The sequence below is a fragment of the Clarias gariepinus genome, chromosome 15, assembly GCF_024256425.1.
Source record: "Clarias gariepinus isolate MV-2021 ecotype Netherlands chromosome 15, CGAR_prim_01v2, whole genome shotgun sequence".
NCBI classification, from domain to species: domain Eukaryota; kingdom Metazoa; phylum Chordata; class Actinopteri; order Siluriformes; family Clariidae; genus Clarias; species Clarias gariepinus.
This window is the reverse complement of record NC_071114.1, coordinates 22,234,254-22,251,330: the sequence shown is the minus strand read 5'-3', so window position 1 is coordinate 22,251,330 and position 17,077 is coordinate 22,234,254. Positions and strand designations below refer to the sequence as shown.

At 35.8% G+C, this 17,077-nt stretch overlaps 2 protein-coding genes across 2 annotated transcripts; one reads left to right on the top strand and one right to left on the bottom strand.

Moving 5' to 3' along the window:
• Window positions 1-4,464: 4,464 nt before the first annotated feature.
• Window positions 4,465-9,978, top strand: si:cabz01068815.1 (solute carrier family 51 subunit beta). The gene is made up of 6 exons (XM_053512486.1): window positions 4,465-4,564; window positions 5,187-5,252; window positions 6,159-6,530; window positions 7,225-7,314; window positions 8,629-8,719; window positions 8,874-9,978. The coding sequence occupies exons 2-6, from the start codon at window positions 5,213-5,215 to the stop codon at window positions 9,142-9,144; spliced, it is 864 nt and encodes a 287-aa protein (XP_053368461.1). The 5' UTR covers window positions 4,465-4,564; window positions 5,187-5,212; the 3' UTR covers window positions 9,145-9,978.
• Window positions 9,979-12,359: 2,381 nt separating this feature from the next.
• Window positions 12,360-16,697, bottom strand: rasl12 (RAS-like, family 12). The gene is made up of 5 exons (XM_053512487.1): window positions 16,226-16,697; window positions 15,803-15,859; window positions 15,261-15,334; window positions 14,772-14,962; window positions 12,360-13,071 (listed from the first exon to the last, which is right to left on the bottom strand). The coding sequence occupies exons 1-5, from the start codon at window positions 16,329-16,331 to the stop codon at window positions 12,732-12,734; spliced, it is 768 nt and encodes a 255-aa protein (XP_053368462.1). The 5' UTR covers window positions 16,332-16,697; the 3' UTR covers window positions 12,360-12,731.
• Window positions 16,698-17,077: the final 380 nt, after the last annotated feature.

Genomic DNA, 17,077 nt, shown 5'->3' with positions numbered 1-17,077 from the left:
ATCAGAAATAAAATATAATGTTACAGACCCCCAATACGTCTACATACACACATTTTGGCTATAGTTCCAGTAATGAAAATATTACAATGCAGCGAAGGACATATTATAATAAACAGAATGAGTAGCTCACTGCTCATATCTTTTAGTCTGAGTCGTTCGTTATTTTTAATCTATTGCACTGCACAGCGTCATGGGAGTCACGTGACAAAAGAACAAACGATTCGGACTTAAAGAGTCATTCTAGTCTGGTCGTTCATGAAAGAATCGCTCGATTCTGTTTCCTGTACTCGTTCCTCTGAGTCACGTTAAAGATTCATTTAAAAAGAACGAATCGTTCATGAACGACACATCACTAGTGACATCAGTGACACGACTCCTTTATCTGTTTCCTTGTGAACTACATTCACAACAGTTAGTAAAACTGTAAAGTCGGCGTGTCTGTACATGGGAGATATTTGTGAAAAAATAATTTGGGGAGACATCAGGTAGAACACATCACGATGATTTTTTGGAATTTTTGTCTGTCTGTCTGTCTGTTTGTGCACACATCACATAAAAAATGTACTGAAAAATCATTAGTTCTTCTTAAAATTGAAAAGTTTGCTTTTTATTTTATTGCTTATGAATGTGCAATTGAAATCTACTTAATAAACACGATCTCACACCTATATATGCGTTGTGCATTAGTTTAACAGCGATTATAAGTGTGCAATTAAATTCCGCACCATCTAATAACTTAATAAATATATTTTATACGAGAGAGATTGTACGTACCAATCAGAATATTTGCTTTAAGTTGCCAAAAAAACAAGCTTTTTTTCTTTTTTATGAATAAATAAGTAACAGGGTTTTTAAGCTTAGAATTAGAAAATACACAAAGGTATTTAGGTAGGCTGTTTAGGTAGCTTCCATGTAAATTGAAAAGACATGCAGATAAGGGTAATTGGCATTTACAAATTGCCCGTAGAGTGTGAATAAGTGTGTATGTGTGTGCCCTGCAATGGATTGGCACCCCGTCCAGGGTGTACCCCACTACGTGCCCTAAGCCTCCTGGGATAAGCCCCTGTGATACTATGTACAGGATAAAGCCTTATAGACGATGAGTAAGTGGGAGAGACACTTCGATTAGTGAATTGGGTTGTTTGAAAGTGATTTATCTGTCAATATGACAATATAATTTAAAATAAAATAAACCAAACTACAATAATCTTTGGAAAATTTGCAACATCATGTTGAACATATGATTTTTTTAGGGGTGAATGTGTTAAGGTAACAGGATTGAGTGAAAGTTGTGGAACACTGCAAATGTACATTTTTCACAACCTATATTATGAATGAGTTGTAAAAACAATATTCCATAGCTATTAAATATTATATACGTATATATTGAAACATGCAAACAATTTTTTGTCAATTATGCTTTGCCTATGTTTTAAATGAATGCTACCTTTAAATTATATGCATATTCATAAATCTAAAAGTCTTTTATACTTGCTTGCAGAATAATCTAAAGAAGTTCATCGCCTCACAAAGAACCACATAACAGTATAAGGGACTCCACCCAAAGCCAGATTCATCTCTCTTAAAATTTTGCACTGAGCGAATAAACTGTGCAGTTTTCTTAGTCACAGTTTTTAGTTGCCTAAGGGCTCTGCTCATCTCAGATCAGAGATACAGAATGCAGATACACCCTCATCAGTCCAATTAACATCTGTCTAGACTTGTTTTCATTTGTTACAGTACATAGGCTGTATCATCAGGGCAGGCACAGGCTAAACTGGCAGGTAACCCATGGGCCCAGGTGAAAGAGTTTACATTTCTTTTAAATAGGTTTTCAGTTCAGTGATTAGACTATTTTATAAGAAATATTGCTGCTGGCTTGTTAAAGTATCTGTATTGATGAAACATTTGGGACTGCTGCTTATTTGTGGTAAACAGAAAAATGTAAATAAAAAAAAATCTTGTTAATGAACACTTTCACTAACCCACTCATTATCTACAGTATAATGCTTTATCATGTGTACAAGGTCGTGGGGGGCCTGAAGCCTATTCCAGAAGACCTAGGGCACGAGGCAGAGTACACTCTGCACAGGGTGCCAATCTTTCACAGGGCACACACTCTCATTCACACACTATGGGTAGCATGGAGAGAACATGCGAACTCCATGCACACAGACGGAAACACCTACCTGTCGACCTGTTACTGTACAAACTATAAAATAGGTATTCTAACCAACTACTGCAAACACAGACAAATCGGTTACCTGATTTGTCTTTTTCTTTTACATTTAAAAATGATTAAGATAGAGATGGTATAGATCACATTCCCAACATGTAATGTTATGTTAATGTTAATATTTTATCTAGGAGTCTGCGATACAAAAAAAGATTTAATATTCTTTTCTGATTCACAACTATTTATTTGAAGTTATTTAGTCACATTGTAGTTTTACGTTTATTAGGAGATGTTTTTACAGTATAACAGTCCTGTAGTTAAGAAATACTGCCATCTAGTGTAGAGAACATAGAGCAACTACATAATGGCGATTTATCTTGATTTGATTTTAAATATGATTAAAAATATCTTTATTTCCCTTGCATCCCATTTTGGGAGATGTGCTGTAAAGCTAAGGCAGTTTTATTACTTACAATCTATATGTACCCGGATCCCTTCATCGCTTAAAATAAATATAATTTTCTGGTAAAAAATAAAATAAAATAAATACAATCATATATGCAATTATTTTATATATTAATTATTATCTTATTAAATTATTATTATTATCTCTTTCATAAGTGTCCTTCAAAGTTTCTACTGATGCTAAAACCCTTGCTAGTTATGAATGCTTTTCTCACACAGTAGATTTCATGTTTAAAAAACATATTCATAATTAATCAGACATCAGCAGTCAAAATGTCTGTTTTAAATAACAACTATCCTTTAAACTGTCTATTCATACCCACTGCTTAGATTTAGTTTCACAGGAATATACAGTATGTGGAGTATTATACAGTGTATGTTGTTGTCAGGTGAACTTCGGAAAACAACAAAAATGAATAAAAATGTAAAATTTTAGTCAATCATAAACATAGATGAAACTGTTTCCCCAAACTGATTTGGAAAAGGATTAACGCTGCTTTCTGCAGAGATCACGTTAGTTAAATAAGGAAGCTGTCCAACAAACACAGCTGCGAAGGTGTTTGTAGGCTAGGAAAGTCGAGTGTAATAAAAGTAAAGCCACTGCATTTCAACACTATTTTTTTATTGAATCTTTTATCTCAATTTGAACTTTTTTCACCAATACAGATTTTAAAAGTAGTTCATATAGTAGAAAATGTAATGTATATAATATGAAGTTTTTTCAAGGAGCTACACATTTATTCAAAATTAATTATTGTCTTTTGGAGCAAAGCTGTAGCAGCAATTCTTTCTATTTGCTTCAGTTTCTTGGTAATAAAGATTCAATTCCACATCAAATGGCAAATACGATCATGAACATTTCGAAACAAAGTTGTAAAAGATCACCATTATTGAGTGAATGACACTGAGGTCATTGACTTGGTGTGGCTCAAAGCACTGCACATCATGAGTGTGTACTGTGTGTGCACACAAGGCTAACCACAAGGCTAACCAAACACACACACACACCAAACATCCATGTTCTTTTGGACAACAGAATGTTACAAACTGGGACAAACATACATAATATTATGCGCAAGAAAGGACAATAGAGTAAATGTTTGTACTTATGCATATAACATGAACATTTTCTTACAGTGACATTTATACAACATGAAGATAAAAAGTAAAGGCTTTGCTGAAAGTCAAAATGTTCATTTTAAATTTGGGTTTTTGATATTGTGTATTTATTGTATTTATTTAAAGCGGTACCCTACATATGTGTCTGTAATGTTCTATCCATTTTTATGATTTCTTTTTAATTAGATAAAATTCTTATCTAGTGAACAGGCAGTTTTCTGCAAGAAGGTGATATTTCTTGAAATTTATTAAGAACAAGGAACCTAGTCCCTTAGAAGAAAACTATTTCCGGAGTGGCTCATATAGTGCAAAGTGCCCAGAATTTCTTCCTCCTTCCAAATGAACTGAAAAATAAGTGACAAAATTGACATATTATGTGATCATAATAGCATACATTTTAATAATCACAGTTTATGCATATGTAGCCTAAATACTTTTGTGTTTTTATGAAAATATATTTACAAATGTGTGTGGTTTTTATTAGCCGTTACTGTATGTATTATATAATGGTTCAGGTTTGCAAAAAAGTCAGCCAAGTCAAACCTTTCAACTCATTAAGAAGTTCAAGTTCATTTCAAAGTCCAAATGGATATATAAAAAAAAAAGAATACTTATTGCTATTATATTTTAAAACTGTCCTCTTAAGAACCTGTAAAGGACACAAATTGAACCATAAAATGTTCGACTGAATTAGATAAATCTCCTCCCATGTGATCTTTGGAAGCTGTCTGCCTCAGTACATCCAGCGCGTGTAGGTGTTTGTTCTGTTCCTGTTCAGATTGACGCTTGAGCTGAGTTTTTCAGGTGTGTGTGTGATTTCCTTACATTCTATCATGATTTTGATAAGCTTTATTTAACAATTGAGAATCAAATTATTGTTTTTTGGGGGCCTCAATGTTTCACAATGTTATCTGCGCATATCTGTCTTGAGAGGAACTGCAAATAAGACTATTTTAATTAAAATACCTGTTCTGTGTTGGCTGTCTTTGTTAAGAAGTGTTCCAAGATATTTGCACATGCTTCATCATTTATGGTCATATCAATTTCTACTATGTCTATTTTTAACTTATAAGGCTAACCGTGTAAATGTACACACATTCTGATTTAAGCACATCACTAGTTTAAGCAATAGATATGTTTCGTGGTGCTTCAGCTTCTGGATAAAGAGTAAAGTGAAAAACAGAAGTCAAGTGATAAACAGTTTTTCATGTCAGGATAGACATGGTCTGACAAACTGAACATGAACTAGCTCAAATTTGCCTTCTTGTCCTCCAATCATAGAGTAATTACATTTAGCAAGGACATAGTCTTTAGGTCCGTCCATTCTGAAGATGCTGCATCTTGTTAATACAAATTAGTTACAACATGACAACATTTCCTACATTGTACATAATATACTTATTATATACTGTGATTTCTTATGTAGTGCTAGCAGTGGATCATCTTGCAGAAATGCTGTGGGTGTGGATAGCATTGTGCTTTATATGGCAAGGTAAAGTAGTCTCTATATATCCCTAAGCAAGGAAACAGCACATTATAGAAGTAATTACATAAAAATGTGTGTCTGTGTGTGTGATTTCTATTTCTGATAGTTTCTCAGTCAGAGCTATAGCTAACAATTTCGACATCTGTCACGGAACTGTTTTTAATTATGCTTAACTAAATGCCCTGAAGCCTTACTACAAATTAAAAAGAAATTTATACTTTTTGGAGGCACTGTGGCATAGCGGTTAGCACTGTGGCCTCACACTTCCATGGTCGAGGGGTTCAAATTCTGCCTTGTATCTGTGTGCATGGAGTTTGCACTTTCTCCCCATTACTGGTGGTGTGTGTCCCCTACAATGGATTGGCACCCTGTCCAGGGTGTACCCCACCTTGTGCCCAAGGTCTTCTGACTCCGTGCCCTCCTGACCCTGTATAGGATTAGCGGTATAGAAGATAAATAAATGAATGAATACTTTTCAGCAATGTGCACTGTACAAATTTCGTATTGATCTCTAGATGCTTATTTTGTCCTGTCCTGTGAGGACAACAATTCCACATTTTAGATTTCCAAATGTTTGTTATGCATCAAATTTAATGTTATGGGAAAATGTTAATGTGAAAATTGTAAATGTAAAAAAATTAAACTGTAGGCGTTATTAGAGACTGTCTAGAATCACCTGCTGAAATGAAAACTTGTGTAAAAGACAAAAAGTCTACAGAAGTATTTTTTAGGATGAAGAAACTATACGTACAATATAGCAAGGAGAACTGATGCACATTTTAAATTATTAACATGTATTTTTTGTGTTTATGCACTTCATGGATATATATGGAATTTAACCACAAATATGACCCTAATTACTCTTCTCCCAACCTATAAAATATTATAAAATATTAGTTTTTTCTCATGTAGGAACAAGCAGCTTCATGATCCACAACGATGTAGAAAGCCTGTGCCTTGAGGACTCGCTTGAAAATGCTGGAGTTCAGTTAACGAGATGCAGTTTGGACTCAGAGCTCCAGCAATGGATCTGGACAGAGCGAATGTTCCTTATGAATGTACACACACAAAGGTGCCTGTCTGCTCTCCACAGTAACCCAATCCAGACACTTAACTGTGATGGTGAAGATCATCTGCAGTGGCAGTGTATGAACCACAGGCTCATCAGCCTGAGTCATTCTCTGGAGCTAAGTGTGCACAGCGGAAGCCTGGCTCTAAACAATAAAGGAAAAGGCAACAGGTGGAAGTCTCTGGATCAAGGGGACATCTGTCAGGAGAAGCTGAGTGAGTCCCAGATATGAAACTGTGACATTATTCATTTTAGGTGTAAATTTAGAAGTCATGCAGTATTTATAAGAGGATAGATGTAATCCGAATTAGCATAGCAACATACAAAAGTTGTGACTGAGTAGCTTAGCAATGTCTCCTTGCACCTCCAGGGTTGGGGCTTCCAATCTTGCCTCTCTTTTGTGTGCATGGCCATTGCATGTTCTCCCCTGCTGGGTGGATTTCTCCAGTTTCCGCAAAAGACCATAACATCAGCAAAGATATTGCCCATAGTGTATGATTAGGGATGTGAGCATGTGTAATGTGCCTGTAGGTTGCCCACAGCAGTGACTGACAGCATGAAGTTAAGGGTCATTGTGGTCATGCATCATCATCATGTGATGTCGATGATATATATGTTGGCATGTTTCCTAATTAATTAATAACTGATATTTAGAATTAAGTAGAATTTGCTAGCTTCAGTAATTGGGGCTAGTCCGACCTGACATTAGCAAAGGAAACAGCCTAACACTATTCAAAACATTATTAGGTAATGTTATTCAATTAGCAAAAATGAAATTGATTAAATATAAAAAAAAGATTGATTAGAATACTTTATACTGAAATGGTCAGACGCTATACTAAGATGGTGGATGAGAATAGTTATTTGCTGGATAAGAGAAGAATAGCAATTTGTGATTTGTCCAAACAGGATCCAGAAGGGATAGTGAGATAGAGGTGCATCCAACCGTGCCAGAGAAAGAGAGAGAGTATCTCAGGTGGTTTTACCGCACTGAAGACTGTGAGTATCTGTCTAACCTTTCTCATGAAATATATCACCGGTAACATACATAAACACATGTACTGTAGGCCTATGTAAATAATCTGGATTAAGGTTAGACTTCAGTTATGAGCTGCAGCACTGCACAACTGAGTGATTTAGATACTTAGTCAACTCTTGTGAGGCCAGTGAAGGTGTGTTAACCCCTGGGACTGACAAAGCTGGTTTACTATATAACAGACATGGCAATAGGCATCATGCATCACTAGACATGATTGTTTTGCTTCTTTACTCTCATAGTGCTGAGTACAGCTTGACCATGGGCAAGGTATTGGGTGAGATATTTTTAAATGACATCAAATGTGCTGTTTAATCCTAGGAATGCATGTACTTTCTCATTTTTATGCAATATTTGGTAGAGGTTAAAAAGAACACTGTCACTATATGTCGATATATTTAAGGTCTGTTCGTACCAGTTCGAGTTCTGACCTGTAACCCAGAGAGAAAGCTCATGCAATACGGTACATAAAAATAAAACTGGCATCATAAAAGAACTATAAATTGAGGTATCTGAACTTTTGTCTCTTAGTTCATGCTGCTCATGAACTTTTACAAACTCTAACCTGTAAAATGCTTTTTCAAAAACTTGGCAGTTAAAAAACAAGGTAAACATATGGTTAAGTTAACAGCCAACCTTTTTACATTTTATACTGTATTTTGTGTTTTATACCGTATTTTATGCTAATGCTATCCCATCAACAGTCTTTTCTATAACTTCATTTTTTCATATTTGAATTATACAGTTAAACTAAATAAGCTCCGTAAAATAATTTGAAATTGGACGACATGTCCATATTCCATTTTGAAGTGATGCTTAATTACATGCTTTATTACTATTCCTTTATCCTTCTGTCAGATTTCCAACTTACAGCTCTGATACATAGGGCTTAAAGATTGCGTTATGAAATGTCTTTGCCTATGATTTGTCCCAGTTACATAAAAAAAAAAACTTATATTAATATTCTTCATTCATTCTATGCATTGAAATAACATTAAATTACATTTGGGGATGTGCAAGAGGGTTTCTTCCAGTACATTTACACTAGAGGTCTCCAGAAAAGAATATTTTCTTTTTAATGAAGGCAGCATGAGGCGGATATCTACACCAAAACTGTGTAGAAACTGTGAAAAGTAGAAACTTCTGAAAACAAAATTCTTCCATAATGCTGACATGGTTAACCAGAAGTTACCAGCTTATATCCACCATTATTTATTAAGCTTTAGTACTGTACTTTAGTTAATGTTTAACTCTAACAAGTGGTTCTCTTTTTACAGCAACATCTTGGAAATTTGCCATGCTGACCTTGTCTGTCGTGGCCCTGCTTTTGGGCTGTATGCTCTGTGTCATGGGAATGATGGGTAACAAGTCAGTATTCACATACCTGAAAGGGCAATAAATGAACTGCATTAAGAAGTTAATGCTTTGCTAAAGGTTGAACTTTAGACATGAGTCCTAATAACTGAAAATGTATCTATTGAGCATGTATAAGAATGGTTAATTTTTTATTATTTTTTTGCAGACATCGAAAAGAAATAGCCAAGTACAAGGCTGCGTCTCCTGCCACTGTCAAAGTGGAACTAGAGGATCTTCAAGACTTTACTGAGATCAAGGAGGACAAAAAGTCCTACACCGGCCAAACACTAGATGGCCAACTAGACAGCAAAGCACCACTGGTTGGAGCTAGTGAGACTGATGCGTTGAAGTCTGGTGATATTATGGTCACATGGAAAGATGGAAATGTCTCCACACTCTACTCTGATTCTCAAGAGGAGGGTAAGGAGGACAAGTGATGTGGGACTGAGAGACACATCAAATCGCAAAACTAATTCCCATTTTCTAACATAACATTTTTTATAAAAATTAACATGTACAACGTTTAAGGGGAACTGCACAGATAAGGACTTGCTCTAACTTGGGCTTGTTTTGCTCATAAATGCCTTTAAATAAGACAAGACCTAAATCCCAACTCAATAATTCGCAGTTGATTTGTAGATCAAGCCTATTTGCTGTTTCCTACTAGTTCTGTATCTGCTTAAATGTGAATAGGCAAAAGGTGCTGTTTAATTTTCTACAAAAGCAGTTCTCACAAGTGTATATTATTGCATAATTTTAATATGATATCATTTAGCTATGTATCGATCATAACAGCTTAGTCATAGGGACTTGGATGGTGGATGCTCCACATTATTATGCTTGGATTATGTGGCGCATCCACCATACAGGCCCTTGTTTCAGTATTTAACAAATTGAAACATGCACTAGTTGCTATGGTGAAGCTCCATATAATTAGACGTTTATGAAAGGAGTCTCCAGTGTCAGCATTTTGTAGAAGTCAAACATTTTACCACCATATCTTTAGGACGGATTAAATTTTTGCATGTCTTTGTTAACATAACAAGCTGTATTTTGTGTTTGCTTGTTTGATTTTTACAAACTTTTGGCATGAACATTATATGTAACTATAAACAGATAAAAGTACACTATGTGTTGTTTAAAAGTTCCAATTGACAAATTTTTGTGACATGAATGGAATAGTACAGTTTGGCATAAGTCGTGGTTACATGTATTACATTGGTGTCTGTGTCCACTATTTATCCCCCATTTCATCAACTTCAAATTATATATATATATAATTATATAGTTTATGGTGCAAGAAACACCTGAAGTAGGAACATTGCATCACATTTTTCTAAAAAGATATATAACCCATAAGCGATAACTGGTGGTAGTTATGTGTTTGTGTGGGGGAAAAAAAGAAAATGGGTTTTATTTTGGGATACAACTTCCTGTCATCTTGTAAAAACATGTCTAAGCACCAAACTACCAAAATTAAAAATGGTATTTGTCTAGAAATTATCTTTAACAACTGTAAAAGTGAACTTGCCTATACTCATTGCCTATATTCTATAAATAATTTATGATAGTGTGGTGGCAGTACCATTAGCCTATATTCATGAATAATCAGTATTATAACTAATTGTCATATCTGACAACTCTAACACCATGTTAATACAATATCCATAATATAATATCTATAAAATGAATGGGCATTGCCAATTTTACAGAATTACAAAGGTACTAAAAACAGTCATGTTTAATCAACTCACAGGTACAGAAATTTTATTGCATTTGTATCTACTATCAGGTGATTGTTAAACTTTAAGTTGTAATGAGAAAAATGTGTGCATTCACCTGGTGCAAAGATGAAACCCTTCTTCCAGTATCTCAGAATATTTGCTAAGATCAATTAAACAATTTCTTTTTTCATTTATACACTCAATACATAGTTGGGGTTTTGATGACTGCTTTGAGAGGAGCCTTAAGCTTGTCTGTAATGTTAAGTCAAGTCTTTGTCATCTTTCTCCTGACAATATCCCATTCCCTGTGGGGTTCAGATGAGGTGAGTTGGATGACCATATAAGCTGCTCTAAAACCTCCTTGTAGACAGCTGCATTGATTTTGGACTTGGATATGCAAATCACATGGCTACCCAAATCTTTACCAACTTTGGAAATTTCACACTGGTCTTCCATTTAATTGGAAGACCAGTGCGTCTCTACTCTAGTAACTTGATTTCTAAATGAAATGCAAAATTTACTTTATTCTGATAAGAAGACATTGAACCACTCAGCAATGGTCCAGTTCTTTTTCTCCTTGGCCCAAGTAAGACACTCCTGAAGTCGTCTCTGGGTTAGAAGTCGCTTGATACTAGGAACTTAACAGTTGAGGCTTGCAGTCATACCTGTTGCTTGTGCACCTTTTCCTACCCCCTTCCAGTCATGGTTCTTACCATGAATATGCTTAAATGCAGCGCCTTCTGTGGTTTACTCTCCTCATGGATGGTGTTGATCCTCATCTTTTTGATAACTGTCTTAAGCAGTTCTTCCCCTGGTTGTATTGAAGACCAGTGTTGCGGGACGTTACTTTTTAAATTAACCTCATTACATTACAAAATTGCTGTCATTAAAAAGTAATCAGTTACATCACAGCATTATTTTCCGATAAAAGTAACTAGAGTACTTTTCCGCTGCAGGAAAATGAAAACTCCTTTGTGATTCCTCATGCATGTTGTTTTAGTCAAGACCTTTATAATTATTCTACCATCATCACTCAGCAAAGTTTGGCCCATAATCTGTTAACTACTAACACCCCTATCTCACCTACGCGGTATTGTGCAGTGGCCGTAAGTACGGTTCATCATGATTTACTGTGGGTTTTGGCGCTGTGATTACGTTTCCATCTTTCCGCGCATCGGTCCTCGCGGAAGATCAAGGACCTTGCAGAACTTCGCAGAACCTCGGTGGTCATTCGCGGCGGATCACGGTGCCTAACACCGCTTCTCACCACCAGTCAAACCGCATCTCACTTATCCGCGAGATAGGGGTATAACAGCAGGGGGCGGGTTATCTGGGACGGGGCTTGTAGGACGACTTTCACACACACACATGCTAATGGAATGACTGCTGTCTGGCTCACGGAATATATAAATTGTCTGAATAACGGATTACATTTTTGAAAATATAACTAAATAAGTGAGTAATTAAATGGCGGACCTAAAGCGTTAGATTACTCGTTACATAAAAAAAAGGATTTAAATAAATCAAAGTTAATTTTTTTTACTTTGTAACCCAACACTGTTGAAGACCAAGACTAAGAGATACTGTACAGAATATTAATATTGTATGAACAGTAATTTACTCCTGAAATAAAATATTCAAATATTTTGAGATACTTTTTTTATTGTCTTCATACTTTAAGTCATCTTCAAAATCAAAACAGAATTAGAATGGAATTTATGAGTGTGGTTGCCTTGTTTAACAGCAAAGTCACTTCCTTGACTTCTCTTAACTGTAGAAAAAAGAATTGTAGGACATTATACTGATCATAATATAAAGTTTAAATGCAAATTTATTTAATTGGCAGGGGGTGTGTCTATCATAAACATGTCCTGGTTGGTATTTAAACGATCATTAAATCTGACCTAACACGCATGCAATATCCTGCATTTGTTTTTTTTTTTTATTTCAAGCACTTTGATTGTATCATTGTTTTTTTTTTTATTATTTAAAAGATTGCATTTAGCACATGTAAGTTCTTTCTCACTCTAAAGTATGTAGTATGTGCTGATAAAAAGCAGTGTTACTAAACTAATACAATCATCATACCGTGTATAAAGAGTAAACAGATAAACAAACCAATTTTTTTTAGAAATGACACGAGTGTAGTTCAATAATATTGATTTCATAGTCTCACTCTACATGTGACCGAAAGGTTTGTGCTCCTAAGTTATACATGGCACCTTATCAGCAGGCCGAAGTCCAAAAGGTACCTTCCAGTCTGACTGTATCTCCCAGCAACATAAGGAGGCAGTGTTGAGTCAAAAGATCTTGAAGCCTTTAAGGAGGGTGAGGGTGGGTGCTCTGCGCTTAATCTGGGCCTTTGAAGACTTCACAGTCACCAGCTTGGCTGTAGCCGGAGTGGGCAGCTCCTTGAAGCATGGTGTCAGGAGCGAGGCAGAGGCAAGGCTGATTGCTGCTTTGTCCTCACTGATGTAAAGAGACCGGAGTGAAAGACTCCTCTCTGCCTCACGCCTCACCTCCCGGACTGCTTCATGAAAGACGTTTTGTACAGACACAAAGTCCAGGCAAGCAGACACCTCAAAAAACAGACAGCCGAAACGGGCAGCTAGGGTCGCACCATCCGCCTTGTCCACTTGTCTGAGATAGAGACAGAAATGAAGGTCAAAATCAGCACCACTGCTAATGAGAGTAAACCATTAGAAATAGATCATTCATCCACAAACTTGAATTCTGGGTGAAGAAGTTATAGGAACAACCCAATTAATTTTACAATCTGTTTCTGCATACTTTACAGTGCAGATTCCTAACCCTAGTCCTGCAGCGCCCCTTATCTTGCACATTTTACAGTATGGTTTCCCTGCGCTAACACAAGCTGTAAAATATTTTCTGTTGAAATTTCATTATTTCCACTCAATAATATGCTATCAGGACTTAATTGCACTGTGTTGGGGTAATAATTTGAAATAAGGAGTTATTAAGTTGAAATGCATGTTAGACAAATACAATTGAAATGACAGCATATTATGCAGAAATACTGGGATATTATGTTGAAATAACAACATAACTTTATAAAGTAATGATATGTGGTTCAGGGATTCTGCATGTGTTCTCATTAGACCCTTGTGACTTAAGTGTTTTGGAGCAAATGTGTGGTCTGGTATCTATGGGAAATATTTTTGGGGAAACAGATTTCCATTACTTATCACCATCATCTCATTAATCGTGTAGCTCCAGTGCAAGCACACAACAGACCAAACATGTCTACAGTTCTACCCTTTGGTGTCTTTAGAAAGACCGTGATGGAATATCAACCACACAAAAAATGAAAGATTCAATTTGCTTTCACACCACACTCCATAAAATGCAGCTTTCTTTAAAAAGCTTTGCATAAACGACCACTTATCCTCTTGTATAAATAATTAGCAGTGCACATTTACTGTAATAAAACCCAGCTGTTGGATGCCTGATTTGATTTGAATACCATACACGCTGTCTGCTTTTGAGGGAAGAAAGCAAAGACTGCCAATAAGTTTTAACCATTTGGCAGACACTTTTATTAAATCCAGCTTTCTCATAGTCACGTGTACAAAACATAAAACTGCTCAGCTTCCACTTGCTGTTTCCTGATTGGTTACAGCTATTTCTAAATATTGTTTCCTCATGTATATTGATTGTTTTTAAATTCTATGTACATCTTAATGCTCCTCCAAAATGTAATTGTTCCAGATAGTGTTGGTCAACCAAGACAGTGGTCCCACCATTCTACATTCTCAAACACCAGATCATTTGCACTTGCCCCTATATACTTTGTAAATTCATAACCATACATTTGCAAATGTCACACACCGTGAATAAGTTGATCAAGGATTGAATATCATAACAAAGCCAAAAATTATGGCGCCCAATAAATATCCCTATAATTCACTGTAACTACATGCATTTGGTATTTATTAAAGGTCTTTATATTCTGACAGCAAGCTATATGCATTAGCAGGTATTTTAATGCTACTGACCGAGATCAAGATTAACACTGTTAGAAATGTTTTGTTATTTTTTTCACTACTCCATGGAGAGGCAGGCACTAATTTGTATGATTTGAGCCGGATGTCTATTACTTTTGTGAATCTTATCCTTAACTACATTATTTCTACATTTAATGTATACTTCAGCTTACACAATTTTAGACATTTATTTAAGACAATCAGGATTTAAATTGTATATTAAATCTGATCAAAGTGTTTCTCCAAACTGAAGCACAGATAACCAAGCTTTCTGAACATTGTTCCGAACTTGCTAAACTGACTTATTTGAAATGCAAGAAAAGAGTTAAGATGAACCTGTATCTCTCCATGTCCACTTTGTTGCCCACTAAAATGATGGGAGCCTCAGGCTGCAGGCCTTTGGTGTACAGTGTCACAGCCTCTATGTACTGCTGACACACTTCGAAACTGAGTCTGTTGTCGATGCTGTAGACGATGAGAAATGCACTGGCCCAGGCTAAGTAGCGTTCACAGTTTACTGGTCCATCCTGGGGAAAAAGAAAGCAAAATAGTAGGCTACAAATCAAGGTTTTTGGAGCTTCTGTTACACTACAAAGACTATAAAGTACAACAAAAACTTAAAAAATGAGAAAAAGCACTTTAGAATAAAGTACCATATTGGTATACTATCGTTATATTGATCTGTATTATGCATAATTTTTATTCCATGTTAAGCGTACTAGAGATCTTTTTAATCCCTTTAGTGTTAAGAATATATGTGTATATATGTGTATCCTTTAGCAACAATTGAGATAAACTTGAATAAATAATACTATAAAGTGTTACCTGGTCTGCTGTGTCCATCACTTTGACCAGAACTGGTTGCTGGTCCACCATTTCCTCTGAAGAATAAGTATCCTCTACAAAGGTAATGTCAAAAAGCTTACTTATTTATTTATTTATTTGTCATTGGTGTACTTATTAAACCTGGTGCACTTGCTTTATTTAGCATTTTCACTACACAATTTATGTAATGCCTCAAAGATTCTCTTTTAGAATCAAAGAAAAGATTTAGTCTCAGCTGTCCATCTGGTTACCATCTGACTGACGATTTAACAGGCTACAGTTTAGGCAAGATGACAGAATGATTTATTGGAACGTAAGCTTATTACTTCATTTTAAAAGGTTATATGAGCTTTGAAGTATTGGATATTTTACTTCACATCCCAAATTCTCTGAATTACGCTAAGCCAATTGTTCTTGATTCAACAGCCCAATTTATCTCTGAAGTCATAAACGATCAAAGAACAAAAATAAAGGGAGAAAAGTCTGGAAATGTTTAGTCTACTCTATGGGTTTAAGGTAAAAGTAAAACCAGTGCAGCTCACCGAGGTTCGGGTCGTATTCACTAATAAAACGCTTCGTGAGGAACTTCACAGTGAGAGCTGCAAAGAGGAAGAACACAAACATCCTGTGACTACAAGTAGTAAATTGCTACCGCTTATATAAGTTACCTCAGGGGCCATGGGAAAGCCAGTGTCCAGGAAAACATACTTATGTAGTATAACATTTCAGCTGGGAATTCTGATAGGTCCACTAGAACAAATGAAGCTTCTGGCTATTTTAGGAAAAGATTTGAATTTGTAATAGTCTACTTGCATTAGCTGGACTCTTTTTACAGAAAGTTTATAAAATATGTAAACATGTAAAAGATTAATGAATCAGATATCCATTTAAACCTACACTTAGTTGACTATATTATTACAAACACAGTCTTAAAAAGGAATTTACACTAGTCCTGAATGCCATACCTGATTTGCCTGAGCCCACTGCTCCCAAGACCACAATATTGCACTCCGCAGGTTCATGTTCAGGAACAATGTTGCATGTTCTTGCTTTCCCAAACATGATAGACATCCTCAGCAGGACAGCAGCAATGCATTGAAAAAATTATTTAAACAAAAAAACAATCTACATGCTCTCTCAACTCCTTGTCAGCTTCTTCTAGATGCTCTCCTTAAGAGACGCTGGTCTGGAAAAACAGCTGCATCCTCTTATGGTAAGTGACATTTCTAAAAAACAAGCAAATCCAACACTCTGCGTTCCTTCGAAGTGTGTAGATTTAGTTGGAAAATACTTGTTGTTGAAATAAATCGGATTTGGAAAGGCTAATGGCTGGACAGTCTGTGAACAACAGAACTTAAAAGTTTAGCTGTGTGTGAAAGTTGTGTGTGTGTGTGTGTGTGTGTAGGCTGGAGTCTGCCTGCTTATGACCATCTGGAGACCGCACCTCCGAAAGGAAGAAAGCAATCTGGGGTCACTGCTTGCCTTACCCAAAATAATCATGTGAAAGTTTTGTTCCTTGGGGGAAAAAAACTGAATGTTTTAACCCTGATGGAGTGGAGAAAACAAGCCAAGTGACTTTATATGGTACCACTATGACTCAAAAAGCTAAATGGAAATTATGGAAAAATTATAATAATCATAATCATTATAATATTTCTAAAATAAATAAATGAGTTTATGTTCATTCCCACGTAGGGACTATATAGTTATTCATGTTTCCAGTATTCTTCTTCTTGATGGGTTCTGTTGGGATCCTACAGGAGAATGAATAGACGTACCCCATAAAAACTATTATATCTTGATGGAAAAAAGTTTAA

What these genes read in the sequence shown, in the direction of transcription:
- rasl12 (XM_053512487.1), bottom strand. Translation starts at nt 16,331, where the DNA reads ATGTCTATCATGTTTGGGAAAGCAAGAACATGCAACATTGTTCCTGAA. An exon ending in AGTGGGCTCAGGCAAATCAG is followed by an intron (nt 15,860 to 16,225) that starts GTATGGCATTCA and finishes TCCTCTTTGCAG; the next exon opens with CTCTCACTGTGAAGTTCCTC. An exon ending in TGAATACGACCCGAACCTCG is followed by an intron (nt 15,335 to 15,802) that starts GTGAGCTGCACT and finishes TTACCTTTGTAG; the next exon opens with AGGATACTTATTCTTCAGAG.
- si:cabz01068815.1 (XM_053512486.1), top strand. Translation starts at nt 5,213, where the DNA reads ATGCTGTGGGTGTGGATAGCATTGTGCTTTATATGGCAAG. An exon ending in CATCTGTCAGGAGAAGCTGA is followed by an intron (nt 6,531 to 7,224) that starts GTGAGTCCCAGA and finishes TTGTCCAAACAG; the next exon opens with GATCCAGAAGGGATAGTGAG. An exon ending in ATGGGAATGATGGGTAACAA is followed by an intron (nt 8,720 to 8,873) that starts GTCAGTATTCAC and finishes ATTTTTTTGCAG; the next exon opens with ACATCGAAAAGAAATAGCCA.